The following is a 17,539-nucleotide window of genomic DNA, read 5'->3' as shown; positions in this document are numbered from 1 at the left end:
TGGTTCGTACGTAGCACGGCACGCTGCGAGTCGGCGGCGCGAGTACTTGGCACTGGTTGGCCGGGACACCCGTGCTCGGCATCTGCTAACCAAGACTGCTAGCTTTTCTGCTCGGAACCGGATCGGAAACGGACAAACATACCCTATGAGATATGGCTGGGCACCCGAGTGCGTCTCGTCGTTGACTGACCGGCGTGGATATACCGCTGACGTCGGTGACCAGACCGGATACTGCGACGAATGTGTATCCGCGCATGAGCGCTGAGTCGACCGGGGGTAGGCGGATATGACGCGAGCTTCGGTAGTGCAGCGATCGTTGAGGGTGAATGACCGGTAAGTCATCCGGTAAGCGGTACGATCTGCGCGTCCAGGCCACGCGCCCTGACGGGCGCGCGAGTGTTGCGCGCGCAGGCTGTTCGGGGCAGCCCAAGTCGGAACCAAGATCGGCGTGGAGGTGGACCCCCGCGGCCGCATCGTGATCGACGACGAGTACATCACGTCCATCTCTGCCGTGAGGTGCATGGGCGACGCGACCTTCGGGCCCATGCTCGCGCACAAGGCCAAGGAGAGCATCGCGGCGGCAGAGTGCATCAAGGCGGGGCACGGGCACATGAACTACCGCGTGATCCCGGGTGTCGTGTACGTGCACCCGGAGGCGGCGTGGGTAGGGAAGACAGAGCAGGAGTTGAAGAAGGCGGCAGTGCAGTACACCGCCGGTAGGTTGCCGTTCCAGGCGAACTCGCGCGCGAACGCGGGCGCGGGCGCGGGCGGGCGGGTGAGTTCCTCGCGGAGAAGGAGGACTGACTGCATCCTGGGGCTCGTGCTCGAGTGCGGCGCGAGCGCGGAGGACGTCGCGAGGACGCGCCACGCGTACCCGACCTCAGTGAGGTGTTCAGGGAGGCAATGATGCCTGTGTCCTCGAAGCCGAACCACTTGAGGAGCACAGGGGTCAGTGGAATGTGGAGGGCATGCTTGCTGCGAAGATCGAGAGTGCGAGGCAGGTAGTCCCTAGCTACTTACCCTATCCTTGTTGTCGGCACGAGCATCTAGGGTTTTGCTGAAGCTGCAGTAATGTCTACTCTGTGTAAATTGAGAACATTGCTAGCTATGAAGACGAGTGATGAGTTACAACTAGATGCAAATTGGGCAGGGATTGACACTGCAAATGTAACCGTCATCGAGGCAGAGGGTGCATAGTTCATCGCCACAGCTGCTCTCGACGTCATCCTCCATACTCTCCACCCATTCCTTCTCCGCAGTCGCAAAATCCTCGCCCTCAACATACTTCTGCCAGGTGGAGGCAAGGCGGGTACTCGTAACGAAGGCGATGCCAGCCTGCGCGAAAGGCGGAACATCTTCCTTCCGATCCGAGCTGTAATCGAGCAGACTCGTGCCATGGTCGTGCTCAGGCATCCACGCGATCATCGTGTTGGGAGCCTGGCATACCTTGATGCCATAGACTGCCTCGTAGAAACTCCCTCCTGTCATACCCTTGCGGCGAGAAGTCGTCCATGAGAACGCCCATTTCTGGGGCTGTTTCTCTCGATGAATGGCGCTACAAGATATGCATCAGGACCGATCCAAGGAAATGGTGTAAGAGCACTTACCGCGCATAGTTACAACCAGCCACACCTGCAGGTGGTGCGAGTTCGGCATCATTGAACTCGACGTACTCGTCTCCGCACTCCACCATATAGATGCCTTTCGACTCCCGCGACTTCGAATTGGCGTCCATGCGACCCATCGAATTCTCGGAAAGGTACGACTCGAACGGAGCGAGGACCTCCTCAGGAAGGTGCGACTGGATCAGATTCCAGAAGAGAGCAAATACTGATGATACGCGGAAGTCGTGCTCCCGTATGAATTCTGCGGTGTGTTTGGAGGAGCGGAGGTTCCGAGCCCAGTCGTACAGAGGGTGGCTGCGAGAACCAGCAGTGTAGCCGAGAAGCACAAGCTTCCCCGGGTCCTCGAGCTGGTGCACAAGTGTCAATAACGAGCACAAATGAGACTCAAATATTGCCTGCTCACCCTGACTGATCTTCTCATATCAGCCGACTGCTCTGTCTCGCCATTTGCGTATGCCAGAACCTTCTTGTCCTTACAGAAGTCCCGGATTATAATCATGACGACCTTGCCTGTTTTCCTGTCCCGAAAAACTACACTCTCCTCCTCGTGCACAATGTGTGCGAGCTTCGAGGGGTCCTCCACGGCAATAGGGTGCCGTGTGTGGCGCCTGTCCGCCTGCTTGCCCTCCTCGATTCGAGGTCTCCACTGCTCGGCTGTCTCGGGCGACTCAGCAACCCACCAATGGTAGTCGGGGTATGGCTTGGTGAGTGGGTCAACAAAAACCTCTGTCGTGTTCTCGTCGAGCCAGGCTGCCTTGCCGGCCTCATCTAGCCTCCGCAGGTGCAGGCGCGCAGCGAGATCCCTGCACATCTCCTCCCGCACTTGGGTGTTCTGCTTACGCAGGACAAGGGCCTGCTCGAGTTGATTCGGAAGTTGCTGGGCCCGGGTATGAGCACACCATCCCAAGAAACCAGCAAAGAGGTCGCCTGCGGGGGAAGGAATGCCAAGGGAGGCGAGTCGAAAGTGTAGTAAAGCTGTGAGTTGTAGGCGGGGATAGGGATTGCTCGAACGAGCAAGTAACTCGAGAGCAGCCGCATCGCCACTGATGTCTTCGATGAGAGCGGAGTATGCTGCTTTCCGGGCCTCTTTCTTTTCTTTCCGCGAAGGCATCGTGAGCCCTGAATGCAGATGAATGAGCTCTGCGTGAGCGGAGCCAGTGGGCGCACCGCGCGGCCTACATCGTCACATGACCGAATTGGTGGTGCCACGCTCGCCGCTGGGCGGCTCCGAGTCGTTCTCCTCACGCGTTGTCGCAAACAGCCACGCGTACCGAGCCGCAGATCTTTTGGCGGCGGTCATGCGTCGATGTTCGCGTTGGGGTAAGGCCCAGGTGGTCGCATCCGCATGATCGTCAAAGGAAGACTCGGCTTCAGAAGATTTTGGTCGCTCTTGCCCAACTCGCAGCAAAGCAATGGGAGCTGCACGTTCAAGCGTTCAAAGGCTGAGGTATGTACTTACTCCGCAGAATTATGCTGCGCAATGCTAACAACTGAGCTATCTCACAGCCTGCTTCCATTTTCAGCAATGGTTGGGTCCTCCGCGCGCAGCGCCCGCCTGCCTCGCAGCCGCCTCGGCGACCCCGCTCTCAAATAGTGCCAAGCAGCCTACTCGCTAATCGGCCACTTGCTAGCCCGCCTCATTCAGCCCTGGAGAGCCGGGGAAGAAGCTCGAGGGCACCGTGAACGCGCAGCTGCAGGTTACCCGCTGCAGCGGCCGGAACGCGCTCGCCACCCGCGCAGCCTCGCCGCCCCTGCACGCTGGCGCGCCCGCTTTTCGCGGCGCCTGGATGCGCTAGTCTTTGGTGGGCAGGGTGCAGGGGCACCGCCGAGTTGGGTGTCGCGCAGGCAGTGAGGAGGGAGGAGGAGCGGCGGAGCAAGAAGTTCGCACTTAGTCCCGTCAAGACAAGGTGCGCGTTCCCTGCACCATCCGCACTTCGCGCATTGCTGACCTTCCTGCAGCCGCAACAAAATCCGCCTCGGTGCGTCGCTCTCGTGCCTCCGCAAGCCGCCAATCGTGCCGGCTGGTCTCGCGCCCACTCCCGCCAAGGCTGCTTTCGTCGGCGCCGCCCTGGAGGCTGGATGCCGCGCCGAGCTTGCTGGCGGTGGCCGCACCAACGCTGCCGCACCCCGGGCGAAGGTGGCTGAGATCCAGAGCAAGTCAAGAGCCGCCTCGTCGCACCGTTGTGTTTGGATGGTGCATCATGCCACCTTGCGGGGATGGAGTTTCGAAGGCTCGTGGATTGACTTGAATGCGGTCCCTCCGGGTCTGGCCGCGGCCTCCCCGCATACTCAGGCTGCCGGCGCGTCGTGATTCCGGCTTCGAGGAATGTCTCCCGCAGGACAAATCCAGCCTAGGTAGCCTTCCGAGCCTCCCGGAAGAGCCTGGCGGCGGATCCACGAAGATCGAGCTGGCGCTTTCTGGGCGCTACGCTCCCCGCTCAGCGTGCACCTAGAGCTGCTGCATTGCAAGATTCTGCATGACCCTTAATGGACACCGACGGGGATCCTCCACCACTGGACTCGCCACGACCCCCGTTGGCTTTACTTCTGCCGAGGCGGCGACTCCGATAGCTCGTTCTGCGACACTGCAATATCACCTGAAGGCGACCCTTGGTCCACATTGCTATCCTCCGCCGCATACTCGGACCTTCGGAATTCATACAAATGACCCCTTGTGTGTTACCCCTATTCCACGTCCGCCTCGTCAGCTACTCGCATCTCCCAGTGCGGATGCACCGACTGAATGTCCACCTTCGCCCTCTTCACCAACCCTTCCACTCGATCCCTTACCGGACGACTCCTCGCAACGATCGTCAGAGATCCTCTCCGCCGCCAGACGGCGACGATCTCCAGTTCCTCGACCTCCAGCTGGGCCCGGCGTCAACCAACCTCGAAGTTGACGAGTTCCTCCAGCTGCGCGCCGTCCGCCGCCGTGCGCTGCCTGCTGAACGCGCCGCCCGGAGCGCAGAAGCCAAGCTGGCTGAGCTCGTGCGTGCCGCAGCCAAGGCCCTCCTGCCCCCCTCGCGCGGCGATATGGGTATGGATATGGACACTTCAGACGATCCTTCGGCGGCGGCGCGAGCGTATGCGCAAGCACGACTTGCCCACCGCGACGGCTATGCGCGCGGCCGAGTTCAAGCATCATCCAGCGCCTGAGGCTGCCGGCGCGCAGTGCAGGTGAGCGCCAGAAGACGAAATGCGATCGGAAGCGCAGTTCCAGCGGCTCGTCGCATCATTCTGCGAGCTACCTTCGCCACACCGAGTGCAGCGTCCGCCGCCAGATCAGGGCAGGTATCCCGAGGAGGCAGGCACTGAGGAACCTCGCAGGCCGGATACGCCGAGCGGCGACAGTGAACTAGAGGAAGCAGCGCCGTCCTTGTTCGTGGATCCTATTGACACCCGCTGCGAGTGTGAATGGGGAGGGGGAGGACATGAGCATGCTGGATAGTCCAGCGATGGATGTCGATGTCGTATGTTCCATCACTTTGTTGTCTCCCTGATCCTTGGACTGACACTGGAGTGAGACAGCCATCATCTGCGGTCGGCTCTCCCGCTGCATCCTCACGGCGGTATACTCCACCTCCAACGCCAAGTGCCATTAGGACGAGCAAGCGGAAGAGGGCGCTGCGCCTAAGAGTTTGCTCTATCATTCATAACTGGTGTTACGTTCAGCGGATGATCGATACGACCCGTACCCGACTACCAACAAGCGACGTGCGGTCTCCATCCATCAGCTTCGCTCGGGACAACCAGCCATCCTCGTTCACCCCGGTACTCCTCGGCGCCGAGCAGCAATGGGATACATTCAACATCTCACAGTGCAAGGTTGTGCCAGCGTCTCGTTGCTCGTCCTCTGTCGTCGATGTAAACGCGTCGCACCCGAGCAGCTTGCTCGCGCCTTGCACCCGCTGTTTGCAGGAGAGGTGCAGCAATCTCCCCGCTTCACGCAACGGATCGCTTCGAAGCATGCTTTCACGATGCACGTCATGGAAAATACTCTTCCAGCTGACGCCGGTGCCCACACCCATTGTCAGTCTCGCGATTCTGTCCGCCGTCCTCGGCTACGCGATCAAGGGCTCCTCCACCCCTCATCACAGTCGTATCCTCGCAGCCTCAACAGGCGACGCCCACATTCGCCTTCCCGCCGGTCAGCGTGTCCATCAACCATTCAACCCCGCAACTGAGTCTGAACCCGGCGGCATCGGGACTCGTTCGGTCGTCTCTGAAGGATTTCGCCGTGGCCGTGCTCCCTGCGCCACTTGTTGCTTCCACCTCGAGCAGTCAGCCGGCGGCCACGCCATCTTCCCACCAGGCGGACCCCGTCACCTCCGTAGATGCGCCGTCCGAATGCGCCTGCGGCTGCGAATTGATCACCTGGCCAGGCAAGTCCAAGGGTACCGCGGACTTGATGCTCCGTTCGGCGCCCGCGACGTCAGCTGCACACGACAACGGCAAGTCTAGTCTGGCGATGGTCTCCTCGCATGCGCGTTACGCTGCGGACGGCGGGAAGGGCAAGGCTGCTGCGTGCGGAGGCGGCACGATGTTTGCGCTGAGCGCCTGATGCGGCGCGGGCTCGCTCGCGGAGATTCTCGGCCTCGGATACACCGCCGTGGCGCGTGCGGTCGCGCAAGACGTGCTCGTGCGCGGGCGATGGAACTGAGGCAGATGGGTGGATGGTCGTTCGAGTTGGTGCAGGAGAAGGTGAGGGCGAGGGTGAACAGGGCGAGGGAGACTGCGCGGGCGTCGAAGGACGAGATATTAACGATGCCAGATGCGTGGCCGGCCCGCGGGAGGCAGATGGTAGAATCCATGGCGGCGCGTAGGCTCGCGCAGGGCAGGTGAGTGCGGGGCGGACGAGCGCGGGGCCAGGGTGGCTATACGCACACAGGAGGGCGGTTCGGGGGCCGGGGCGCTGGACAAGAGTGCGAAACATGCGACGCTGCGTGAGGTCGGAGAGGCGGCAGTCGGCGGGTTTGGCGGTGCAGGATGCGTTAGCGAGGTGAACGAGAGGCGGGCGGGCGCCGGCGCGGCGGGTCCCGCACAAGGCCAAGTGCGCATGCTCAGAGCGAGTGAAGTAGAGCGGGTGCGGTGTGCGAGAGGGCACGCATGGAGAAGACGAGACCGGGCGGGCGTGCAGATGCAGAATTTCGGCTGTGCGCAGAGGAAAGGGAGAATGGGCAGTGGTAGACAGAATGGGCGCTGCCGGGTGCACGGCATGTTTCGGTGAGAGCGAAGGCGCGTGTCGGAGGACCAGCAAAGGTGAAGTTAGGCAGCGGGTAGAGTGCCACGAACACGGCATGATAGATCAAAGAGGAGATGCAAGTCGGGTGTGCCATGGCGCGGATGAGGGCGAGAGTGTGAAGGAGGGAGATACAGGGACAGGGTGCGTGTTTGCGCGCACCAGTCTATGTTAGCATTGTACTTGCCTTGTCTTCGTAGTGGCATGGTTTTGCCTTTCCATTGGCCTCTTAGCCTGCATTCTGTATGGTAGTTGTTTTCAATTCGTCATAACATCACCAAAGTAAGTACACATGAGGACGAGAGAAGCTGTCCATAATCCAGTCAGGGACTCGTCGTCTGCGCGGCCTTGCACTGCATACTTCAGGCCCTGCAAACCCTGAATCAGCTCCTCTGGCCAGTTCGTGTCGCCAGTCTCAACTGCGATGGTGTTAAGGCGCTCGGCAGGTGGTATGCGGCCTAGAAATGATGAGACACCTTCGTCTTCTGGGTTGTTCGCCTCGCGAGAGCCCAATAGGGCATCCTCTCCGAGACCCTCGAAGTCGACCCCATAATACTCGAGTTCTTCGTCTGTCAACAGCTGCTGATGTGGAGGAAGTTGGCCACCACGGATACCGTGGACATACATGTCCCAACCGAACATATCGGAAGGTGTACGATTTACACCAGAAATAGTGTGGTGGTTCCAGCCTGAGACGAAATACAGCAGTTCTGTGTTGATCAGGGGTAGGAAGAGATAGTGCAGGAGGTGAATGTGGTCGATGTTGTTGATGTTCAGCCCATGGCGGAGCTCGAGGTCCGTGAAGAAGTCGGCCCATTTTGATGTTACTTGCGCTGTGACATCGACCCATAGGCGCTCGATTCGAACATTGTGGATGCTCCTGTATGCAAGCGACGAGAATAAGTACAGTGTGTAGTAGAGGCACATGAATAGGCCCACCGCCCCCAGATGTACGAGCCTCTTCCAGCCCCTACATGATCGTCCATCCAGCATGCTGTCTCGATGTTCTCCGTGCCATGGTCTCCACGAAGACGAGACGGTACTCCAAAAACTCGGCAGGCGTTGAGAAAGACATCAAGAACAGTTGAGCCTCGGTTGTTGTTGCTCGCGCGCAGACCCACAATAAGCCTTGAGTAGCCATCAATGAATCCATGTATGACGATGCGCCAGCGAATAAGACCTGCACCGCGTGCGTCAGAAGGCAATCGCTGCGACCTACACCGAAACAGACATACCATGTTGGCCGTCATGGTGCCAGAGAGCGTTCGGACCAGCTACCTGGTACTTGCGGCGTTCAATGCGGATGCGATCGAACACGCGCCGCACAGGGTCGATTCGAAGCAGGGATTGCCTCACCCGCGCTTTCGAGACATGGATGCCCAGAGTCCCCCGCAAAAAGCCAACCATCATGGTAGCCCCGGCGCGGCGGTAATGTACCCGGAGCTCCCGGACAGCGGTGTCAAGGTCGTCGTCACTGATGTCGGTGAGAGGTCGGGTATAGGAGGTGACCCGGGAGCTAGTATCTGCAGCCAGATTGTCTGCCTCGGAAACCCTGAAAGAAGTCGTGATTCCTCTGTATCTCTCGGCAAAGACTTGCATACCTGGTCTCGGAGTCCTGGTTATGCTCATCCGAAGATTCGGAAGCATATCCATCATGTGTGCCATCGCCTGGGTTGTTCTCCACCTCTTCCATACTGCTCCTGCCATCGTCGTAGCTCGGTTCACCTTCGCGTCCAGCGAATGGATCAGACCGGCACTCGCTGATGCCATACTCAATGAGAGCAGCTCGTACAGTAGATCGGTGTATGTTTAAAAAACGCGCTATATCCGCGATAGACTTGTGGCCATATGCCCAGCGGAGCCACGTCGGGTCGATGACAAGCCTTGGTCGGCCACGCCCACCACCATGGACCTGGGTGAGGATGACAGGCCTGCCATGATGAGATTGATCGAGGCTGTCACTGTGGAGGAGGTGGACATCATGACGAAGGAGTCCAAGACTATCCCGCATGATCGTAAGCTCCGAAGCATCGAATACACTGGCATTCTGGAGAAAGATCAAGGTAATCGTCAGCTTGCAGTATGTTAGGTATAAGAAGGCTTACCTGTTCAACAAGCTGGCTGAATTGCATAATGTCATCGCCAAGACGAGCAATGACAGTAGGGTCGGACGAAGTCACCGTGATATCTTCAACATTCCGCACATACTGATGATACCGCAGACGAAACTCGTTCAAGAGCTGCTGGTCCCGAGAAGAATCGATTCCGCGGGTGTTGTGATCCATACTGGTCGGCAAAACGGAAGGGCAAGCCTGAAGGACTCGGAGGATGCTGGGGTTCGTTGTCTGCCAGTGAAAGCTGCGGCACCATCAGAGATCGGATTAACAGTGGGCAAGCACCTGTCGGACGCACCCTATGATGCAGCCGCTGGCAAGTCGACTGTAAGTGTACGATCAATGCGTAATTCAGCAAGGTGTAAGTGTATCAACTCGGAGTAAGTCAGTAGTGCTAAGTGTATGATCGCCGCGGCTCGAGTAAGCCAGCTACAGTAAGTGTATGATTGCTACGAATAAGTCTCACTACGAGTAAGTCAGCTACCGAGTACAGACTACGCCGGGTAAAGTGAGTTAACTGGGTATATACTGTACGAGTAAGGCGGCGTAGTGTACGAGTAAGTCAACACAGTGCATGAGTAAGTCGGTGTAATGCACGAGTAAGTCGGTATACTGCATGAGTAAGTCGGTGTAATGCACAAGTAAGTCGGTATACTGCATGAGTAAGTCGGCGTAGCGTACGAGTAAGTCGGCGTAGCGTACGAGTAAGTTGGTGTAGTGCACGAGTAAGTCGGTGTAGCGCACGAGTAAGTTGGCGCAGTGCACGAGTAAGTCGGTATGCGCACGAGTAAGTCGTCGTAGTGCATGAGTAAGTCGTCACAGTGTACGAGTACAGTGGAACACGCAAAGTGCGACCAGCAGCGACGCACATCGCGCGCGAATGTAAGTCGCATCACTATAACTAAGTACACAAGAGTACGACCTACCTAGTAAGTAATTTTTCACGAAAACGCCACTCATACGTAGAGCTTTGGTAGGTGACCTTGACCTTCCCTTGACCTTCCCCAAGTCCACCCTCCCTTGACATCCGTTCAATTCACGCATACTATTTTGCCATTGACTTGTATGTCTATGCCTGCGGAGTTGCCGAAGCTGTCTCTTAGCCCAAACTCGAAGGGGAAAGCGAAAGAGAAGGAGAAACGGCAGAAGAGTGCGAACAAGCCGCAGACAGAGCGACTGAAGACCGTAGTGCGCCGTCTGCCTCCAAATCTGCCAGAGGATATCTTTTGGCAAAGCGTGCAACAATGGGTCACCGATGAGACCGTTCAATGGAAGGCTTACTATCAGGGCAAGTTCAGGAAGCGGTAAGCACGCTCTACACTATCCTGTGTCGCGCGCGAAGGCAGGACGTCGATTGTCTATTAGAGTGAACAAGGAGAACATCCCGTCTCGTGCCTACATCGCATTCAGAAACGAGGATCAGCTAGCTGTATTCAGCAGGGACTATGATGGCCATCTCTTCCGGGACAAAGCAGGTGCGCCCTGTCCCGTGCGGCGTGCGTATGGGCTCACATCTGTCGCGCCAGGGAACGAGTCTATCGCCGTGGTCGAGTTCTCGCCATACCAGAAGATCCCCTCCGAGAAGAAGAAAGTAGATGGCAGAACGGGTACGATCGAGAAAGGTGCGTGCGGGCAATAGTTCTCACAAAGCGACGCTCATCAGTTCGCAGACGAGGATTACATATCGTTCCTGAAGTCGTTGCAAGAGGGAGGCGCGAAGCCAGTTGACGGAGAGACGATCGAGACTCTGAGTGCGTCGCCACATCTTTCCTTTGTCGCCTAATGTACGAATGACCTCGCTCCGCACGCAGTTGCAGCATCGCAGCCACCTCCGCAACCGACCACCACGCCCCTGCTCGAAGCCCTTAAAGCGGAGAAGTCCGCTCAGAAGGACAAGGAGGCCATCCTCCGCAACCATGCGCACTACAAGGACGCCTCCGTCGCCGCCTCAGCAAAGAAGAAAGACGAGAAGAAGTCCGCAGCAGGTGGCGCCGCGAAGCCTGCGCCAGCTGAACAACCGCTCGGTAAGAAGGCGAAGAAGGCCGCGGCGAAGGCAGCCCAGCAGCCTGCAGCGTCGTCATCTGCTCCCGGGGCGAAGACTCCCGCTCCCACCCCGACCACCCAAGGGCAGGCGAAACCAGCGCAGCCCGGTCAGTCTGCAAAGGCTCCTCGCCTACCGCGGGAACGCCAGCCAAAGCACTCTCCCGCTCCCGCGCCTGGCGCAGCTGCGACGCCTTCCCCTGCCGCGTTGCCTTCTCAGCCTGGTGCGGATGCGTCTACATCGACGTCCGGAGACGCAGCGGCAGTTGCTCAGTCGGGTCCCAGTCGGCGGCGCCCCGTCCTCGGGCTCGGCTCGCGCCAGTTCGAGGCCGCGCTCAGCGGTGCCGGCGTCAGTGGACGTCCTCCGCGGCGTGGCCAAGCGCAAGACAAGGACAAGGACAAGGGTACAGCTGATACACCGTCCGCCCCCGGCGAGGCCGCACCCAAGACGAAGGAGAAGCGTGCTGGCCAGCCGGCTGCGCCGCCTACTATCCTGCAGAGAGATGTGACGACTCCGACGCCGAAGATTTTGACTCGGGATGGAGCGGTTGGAGGTGCTACTCCTGCTACGGATGGTGTTATTCAGGAAGAAACGCCTGGGGTTGGTGGTAGGGGCGGTAGACGCGGGAGAGGGAGAGGTCGCGGTGGTCCTCGGGGAGGGGCTCCTTGAGGAAATCCAGGTCAGTTCAATGTGGAGGCGGGAATGCAATTCGGGACGCTGACTATTCTCCAGTTGTACGACATGTTCATCCGTTCACCCCGTCGCTCTTGGAGCCGGATATGGAAGGGCTGAGACGTCTGGTCGGGAACATCAGTGGGCTGCCTCTTAGGCTCTAGCGCGGCGGACTCTAGCACGAAGCTTAGTCTCGTGTTCAAGCTGCCGCTCAAGATGAGCTATTATGGTCACGTTCGTACAGTAGGGCTTCTTGTCCAGGTTCGCCACAGGGTGGCACTTCACGAAGTGCCCATGGAGGGATAGTACTCCTACTATGTGTCAGATAATATCGTATTGCCTTATGCCGCCTGCACCCCTACGCGCTATTGTCGAAAACGAAGACTACACGAACATGAGTGTGACTGTCCCGAATTCGCACTCTCCGAGGTGAGATCCAATCGGGATCTCGTTGTTGAGCTGCTGCCCGTAGACTGCTATCATGATGTACACTCAGTACGCAATCCCATCCCAGAAATTAGGACCCGCCGAACACGTTCCCCTCGGACCTCGACGGCTTTGCTATTGGTGGATTCTCGGATTGACGGGGATGTCGACTAGTCACGGTGCTAGTGACCGCAATCCTGTGCTGGCAAATGTCCGCGCCCTGACAAACGAGCTCACGACGCTACGAGCTAGGTATGACAACTCGTGTCTTCCAAGATATACCCTGCTAGGATACATGCTAACGGTCATAGAATCAATACTCTGAACACCATATATGCTGAGACAAAAGCAATGTGTCGCAACTTGAAGGACAGGAACGTTGAACTTGAAGGGGAGAACGCGAGACTTCGGCATGAACTTGATGACACACGCCAGACTCTCCAAGCGACTGTAGTAAAGAAGGAGGACTCAGAACCGGACTTGATAGCAGTAGGATCTGTGAGTCCGCGTGCGGCTATGTAGCTGGACTTAAAGTCAGGATCGCTAACATGGCTTCGACGGACAGCCTAGCTACCAAGCATTGAAACAGGAGCTAGACAATGCATTGCACCAGATAATGTTGGAAAGGCTTGAGCATGTGAGTCAGTGTATCTACCATGTTATGCGCTATCAGTCACACATGTTTCGGGTCAGAGACACTTAGTGGACTCCTTGAACAGACAGCTCGCTGACCTTGCGAAGCAAGACAAGGAGGTGAGGGAGGATTTGAACAGTACTTTAGATGCAAATCCTGTGAGTATATCGCTCCCTTCGTGCACATACTACTGACCACTTGTTCACCGCAGTCTGACATAATACGTGCTCCAAGTGCCGAAGCGAGTGAGGTATCTATCTTGGGCATGAGTGACCATGGTTCAGTGTTAAGTTATGCGAGTGACTCAGATAGTGGTGAGCTGATTCCCAGTATGCGCTACCGTGAACTGTTTCTGACTGCCTACACCGTCTACACCGTGAACTTTAATTGAACTGCGGCCCCAACGCAAGATCTCGATGACGGGCCATTTGATCCCGAACGGTTTCTTCGATGCGGGGGACTTCACGGCGCAAGCCTTGGTACCCTTGACAGTGCGGGTCTTATCACCCTTGATGCCCGGCACTGCGATGCATCTGCGTCATCCAAATATCTGCGAGATGTGCGTACCATCCTTGTTCTGTTTGAGTCATTTCCATTTTGCGTGAATGGTACGACCGATCGTTTCAATCCTACAGATACTCAAGGAACATTCGTACGGCATACGCGGCTCATGAAGTGATTGATGATATCTAACAGCCGCGACAGCATCCCCGGTCTGCACTGGACATGCCTTCCTACCGACAGTGCCTGGTCTTCATCCCAGAAAAGGTGTTTGCTACTGCTACCTTACAAGTATTATGATCCGGACACAGGGAAGCTCACCCTTACCAAGTCTGGCGACCATGCACCTCGGATCGACGAGACCCGTGACCTTTTCCATAGAGACGGGGGAACATGGAGTTATTGCGGCACCTACAAATGCATAGGCATCACTGACATGGATTATGCGCAATCGTGCGACCTCACGGCGCGGCAGTTTGGCGTGAGTGCAGTTCTTCCTCACTTCGCAGTCGCCCTGATGACGTTCGATTTCGAGTCACATATGCACTCTGTCATGCATAAAACCATGGGTGGTAGCCAGGAGACGAGGGCAAAGAACTACCGCCAACGCATATTTCGCGATGAAGTGCCATTTATCCGCTGCTGTGGACTACTGAAGGTCGCGCACAATCCCGACATCGATCTAGCTTTCGAAGCATCTCGACTTGGCCGAAGCAAAAAGAGGCGGAGGTCTGCCAGACTTGCGTCGATGAAGTCGTACGTGCTCCATATGACAGTGGCAAAGCAGACAGCTCACGCAGAGTAGATGAAAGCCCGTTCATAGCATGGGCTGACGTCTTGTTCTCTTTCTTAACGCGCACGTTGTTCTGCAGTCCCTCTCGTAATGCTGTATCTGCTCTGCTCTGTCTGTTGTCGGTGTTTTGAACGTGATGTTTTCGTCTGTTATCTCATCATTCGGATTGAAAGTCCCTATTGTGCGTTGTGTTAGCCTGCCCGAGGATTATTGAGTATCCAACATTACCGTTTGGCTGCCGTGCTGACGGCGCCCTCTGATATGTCGACTGTGAAACCATTGTCTGGGGGTTCTGTAAAGCGTCAAGTCTTTCTGTCGGTCATGAAGCTTTCGATCATCATAGACGTAGTTACACTGCGCTCGCGAGTAGTTGCTGAGAAGCACAGCGCGCCACTGCGGCGGCTACCTACAATGCCTTTGACGAGGGCGGAAAGTGGCAATAATATCTGTCCATGAAGTGTTATTACAGAGTGGAGGGTCCCATAGGAAGCATCGGGCTAATGTAACAAGCAGGGTGTCATCATAACGCAGTTCCGCGTTCGAAACTTGCACGAATCTCTGCGGTATACTTGTCGTAGTATCGTGCAATCTTGGACCAAGACGTTAGTGGACGAAAGGCACAAGGGGTATCACCGCGGCGTACCTTCTTGTTGAACACACGGTTTCGCTCGTTGATGTATGTGATGTCGCCCTCGTCCTCGTTGTTCCGCTTCCGCGAGAACTTGCTCTTCTTATCGATACTGCACTATGCATGAGTAGGAACGGCTAAAAAATGCCGCGCAACGCACTCTCTATTGATCTTGGCGACCACCCTGTCTATAGCCTCCTCGGTCGGCTTGTTGTCTGCGTAGAGCAGACTGTTCGCGTCGCGATACAGGTTCTCGGCAGCGATCCGTTGCTGTTCACTCGTAGGTGCGACCTACGGTACATCGTCAATGAGGCCACCCAACAGCCAGACATGACGAGGTACTCACCGCCAACGATGATCCCTGCTTCGGGTCAAACTGTGTGAGCGAAGATGAGCTACCGCCCGCCTTAGCTAGCGTTCCCGGTGCCAGACCCATCGCGAGCTCCTTCTGCTTGTTGTACGACGCAAGGTCGGGCTTTATGTGGTCCAGATCCTTCTTGTACCGTTTGCGCGCGGCATCCGCGTCGTCTACGAACAGGACGTCAGGATCGGTCCGCCTGCGATGCTGAGCACCCCGCCAACATCGCAGAAACAACGGAGGAGGGACGTACTGTTGAATTCGAAGTCTGCCCGCCGCGTCTTTCGCGCCTGCTTCTTCTCCCACTCGTCGTTCTCTTCGATTGTCCACTCCCAGTTCTTCAGCCGATCGACGTCCTCGCCGCGCTCGTCCGCATCTGCTTTGAGACGTAGTGTCTCCGCAAGCTTGCGTTGTCGCTCCAGCCGTGCTGCATCGCGGGCGGTGATCTTGGCCTTTGAGCTTTCTTCCACTACGGATGCGCGGTTCGCCAAAGAGGCTGTGTGCTATGGGTGTTGGTGTAAGTTCAGGCGACGAGACGGCTGAAGACAGATGCCCACCATCTTCTTGCGCAGCTGTTCAAGCTTCGCTTTCCGCTCCTCCATGGACTGCTTGCTGCTACTGCCCTCCTCCTGTTCGTTCGCAGGTGTCTCCGTGTCTGTCATTTTCTCGACGAAGTCTTCGGCTGCCTCCACGACATCGTGCATGGCACTGCTGCCAGCGTCTGTCTGGGAGACCATTCGATGAGACCAAGAGGTAATGGGATAAGAAGAGCGAGATGAGTGCAGATGGTAAGTGAGGCAAGAACGAACTGCTCTGCTGGGCTCACTCAGAATTGGGCGGAGCAGCCACAGCGTTGCTGACGTAATCTGCGGTCTACAAATGGCAATCCACGTATCCCACGACTCGGACGCCCAACTCATTCAAGTACTTCCGTGGCCCGCTGGCAGTCGATCCTCTGTTCTTGAACTCTCCTCCGGACATCTGCGCTCGCAATACATTCCGTACTTCGGCTGTTCCTAAATATGCCCAGCGATCACCAGGATTCAGAGCTCGTTTTATCGAATGAGATCGTCAGAGCACTGGGAAACGAGCTGACGAGGCTGAGAGCATGCAACGCGGATCTCAAGGCTAGCATTGGCACTCTTGAAGCCAGCAAGGACGAAGCCGATCGTAGAAATTGTACTGTTGTGTCTAGGAACGACGAGCTAGAGGGAGAGAACGAGCGGCTTCAACAGGAGCTAGATGATACCCGCCGCAGTCTGCAAGGGAGAATAAAAGAAGAAGACTCGGAGCCGTGCATTTTATCCGCTGGATCTGTAAGATTTGTGCAGTAGCTTTGGTTTGGGTCGCTGACACGCCTGCACGGACTAGCCCTATGAACAGGTTAGGCGCAAATTGGCAGAGACAGAACAGAGGCTACAAGAGGAAAGGCTCGAGCACGTAAAGCGCTACCTTTAATATGCGATTAACCTCTTCTGATAGACGGGTGTGCATCTGTTCAGGCTCGTGTCGTTGAGGCTCTGGAAGAGCGGCTTGAGAATGCTAAGAGGAAGCGGAAGCAATCGAAGGAAGCATTGCTGCAGGCTCAGAAAGTAGGATATATCTCGATGATCAGTCGCGATTTTGATGTTTGTGTATACAGGAATTGACGGATCTGCAAGCCACGCGCGAGCAGGAGGACGAGACACTCTATCCACTTGAAGCTGACGAGCAATCGTACAAAAGTCTTGACGAAAACGACGCAATGCCGACCAGCAATGACATACAAAACATGGTCAGATTGTTTTCTCGGGTCTGCTTCTACTTGAACATTCATAACCTCTAACAGGAACCACTTGGGTACAAATACTTCGCTTCCACAGTACTCGGCGGCCAAAAATTCCGCCCATTCGACGGTTTCGGGTTTTGCTCATTTCCCAGCGTCCCTGACTCATGGCCCAACATCCGCAAGGTCAGTCGATCTTGCACACAGTTACTGCACATTTGATAAATTTGTTGTCACCCATCACGTATGTGTAGAGCTTGACTGAACCATAGTACGTTAGAACAAGAAGATCTGCACTTGAAAGGCCCAAGCTGACGATGATCACAGTGCCCTAGATCGCGCTTGGACATACACACAGACCGATACCCTCTGGTCGCCTACACATGACAGATGCCTGTTCCTGCATCCTGATCAGCAGTATGACCAGCACACCGGGGGAACAAACACGATTCACGCGGTAGGGCCTCGGGCTGGCGTCAGGCGCGATCTTTTCCTCAAAGACAAGGGAAAATGGACGTATTGCGGTGTCTATGAGTGTACAAGTGTCTCCAATGAATCTCTCGAGGTCCTACTTTGCCTCACGGGACTGCAGGTTAGTGTCCTGGTCTCCGTCACCATCTGCCCGGCTGATTAATGGTTGGGCAGAATCAAGCCATCAACACGATCATTCAGCGAACTTGTGGCCCCGAGATCAGTAATCGAGAATTGAACACGAAAGTTCGGAATATGTATCATTCTGGGCA

The 17,539-nt window shown here is 56.7% G+C and overlaps 8 protein-coding genes across 8 annotated transcripts; 4 read left to right on the top strand and 4 right to left on the bottom strand.

The window, feature by feature from the left end:
* Positions 1-1,072: 1,072 nt before the first annotated feature.
* B0H18DRAFT_1010141 (uncharacterized protein) lies at positions 1,073-2,987 on the bottom strand. The gene is made up of 3 exons (XM_048028900.1): positions 2,029-2,987; positions 1,608-1,972; positions 1,073-1,555 (listed from the first exon to the last, which is right to left on the bottom strand). The coding sequence occupies exons 1-3, from the start codon at positions 2,734-2,736 to the stop codon at positions 1,132-1,134; spliced, it is 1,497 nt and encodes a 498-aa protein (XP_047892930.1). The 5' UTR covers positions 2,737-2,987; the 3' UTR covers positions 1,073-1,131.
* B0H18DRAFT_1119597 (uncharacterized protein) lies at positions 2,971-6,186 on the top strand (the record flags this gene model as incomplete). Its single annotated transcript, XM_048033957.1, has 10 exons — positions 2,971-3,072; positions 3,132-3,218; positions 3,257-3,304; positions 3,366-3,532; positions 3,585-3,762; positions 4,443-4,708; positions 4,953-5,003; positions 5,035-5,095; positions 5,154-5,955; positions 6,008-6,186. The coding sequence occupies 10 exons, from the start codon at positions 2,971-2,973 to the stop codon at positions 6,184-6,186; spliced, it is 1,941 nt and encodes a 646-aa protein (XP_047892929.1).
* A 49-nt stretch (positions 6,187-6,235) lies between these two features.
* B0H18DRAFT_389484 (uncharacterized protein) lies at positions 6,236-7,068 on the bottom strand. Its single transcript, XM_048037890.1, has one exon. The coding sequence runs from the start codon at positions 6,840-6,842 to the stop codon at positions 6,384-6,386; it is 459 nt and encodes a 152-aa protein (XP_047892928.1). The 5' UTR covers positions 6,843-7,068; the 3' UTR covers positions 6,236-6,383.
* Positions 7,069-7,122: 54 nt separating this feature from the next.
* On the bottom strand, positions 7,123-9,200 carry B0H18DRAFT_1171568 (uncharacterized protein; the record flags this gene model as incomplete). Its single annotated transcript, XM_048035899.1, has 4 exons — positions 8,970-9,200; positions 8,466-8,776; positions 8,096-8,338; positions 7,123-7,744 (listed from the first exon to the last, which is right to left on the bottom strand). The coding sequence occupies exons 1-4, from the start codon at positions 9,147-9,149 to the stop codon at positions 7,123-7,125; spliced, it is 1,356 nt and encodes a 451-aa protein (XP_047892927.1). The 5' UTR covers positions 9,150-9,200.
* A 180-nt stretch (positions 9,201-9,380) lies between these two features.
* On the top strand, positions 9,381-11,688 carry B0H18DRAFT_1085337 (Smg-4/UPF3 family-domain-containing protein; the record flags this gene model as incomplete). The annotated part of the gene is made up of 6 exons (XM_048031899.1): positions 9,381-9,412; positions 10,082-10,282; positions 10,344-10,453; positions 10,505-10,600; positions 10,649-10,729; positions 10,790-11,688. The coding sequence occupies 6 exons, from the start codon at positions 9,381-9,383 to the stop codon at positions 11,686-11,688; spliced, it is 1,419 nt and encodes a 472-aa protein (XP_047892926.1).
* Positions 11,689-12,189: 501 nt separating this feature from the next.
* On the top strand, positions 12,190-13,630 carry B0H18DRAFT_389425 (uncharacterized protein). Its single transcript, XM_048037889.1, has 5 exons — positions 12,190-12,615; positions 12,683-12,754; positions 12,811-12,909; positions 12,963-13,065; positions 13,162-13,630. Exons 1-5 carry the CDS (start codon positions 12,469-12,471, stop codon positions 13,428-13,430), a joined length of 690 nt encoding a protein of 229 aa, XP_047892925.1. The 5' UTR covers positions 12,190-12,468; the 3' UTR covers positions 13,431-13,630.
* Positions 13,631-14,330: 700 nt separating this feature from the next.
* On the bottom strand, positions 14,331-15,866 carry B0H18DRAFT_1010113 (SYF2-domain-containing protein). Its single transcript, XM_048028899.1, has 6 exons — positions 15,589-15,866; positions 15,285-15,534; positions 15,020-15,201; positions 14,834-14,964; positions 14,689-14,785; positions 14,331-14,634 (listed from the first exon to the last, which is right to left on the bottom strand). The coding sequence occupies exons 1-6, from the start codon at positions 15,766-15,768 to the stop codon at positions 14,566-14,568; spliced, it is 909 nt and encodes a 302-aa protein (XP_047892924.1). The 5' UTR covers positions 15,769-15,866; the 3' UTR covers positions 14,331-14,565.
* A 79-nt stretch (positions 15,867-15,945) lies between these two features.
* B0H18DRAFT_389373 (uncharacterized protein) lies at positions 15,946-16,576 on the top strand. Its single transcript, XM_048037888.1, has 2 exons — positions 15,946-16,471; positions 16,534-16,576. Exon 1 carries the CDS (start codon positions 16,054-16,056, stop codon positions 16,363-16,365), a length of 312 nt encoding a protein of 103 aa, XP_047892923.1. The 5' UTR covers positions 15,946-16,053; the 3' UTR covers positions 16,366-16,471; positions 16,534-16,576.
* The last annotated feature ends 963 nt before the right edge of the window (positions 16,577-17,539 follow it).

Source organism: Fomitopsis serialis (genome assembly GCF_022376445.1).
Source record: "Fomitopsis serialis strain Sig1Antser10 chromosome Unknown B0H18scaffold_37, whole genome shotgun sequence".
In the NCBI taxonomy this organism is placed as follows: Eukaryota; Fungi; Basidiomycota; class Agaricomycetes; order Polyporales; family Fomitopsidaceae; genus Fomitopsis; species Fomitopsis serialis.
The sequence above is the reverse complement of the archived record's forward strand: the minus strand, read 5'-3'. Positions and strand labels throughout refer to the sequence as shown.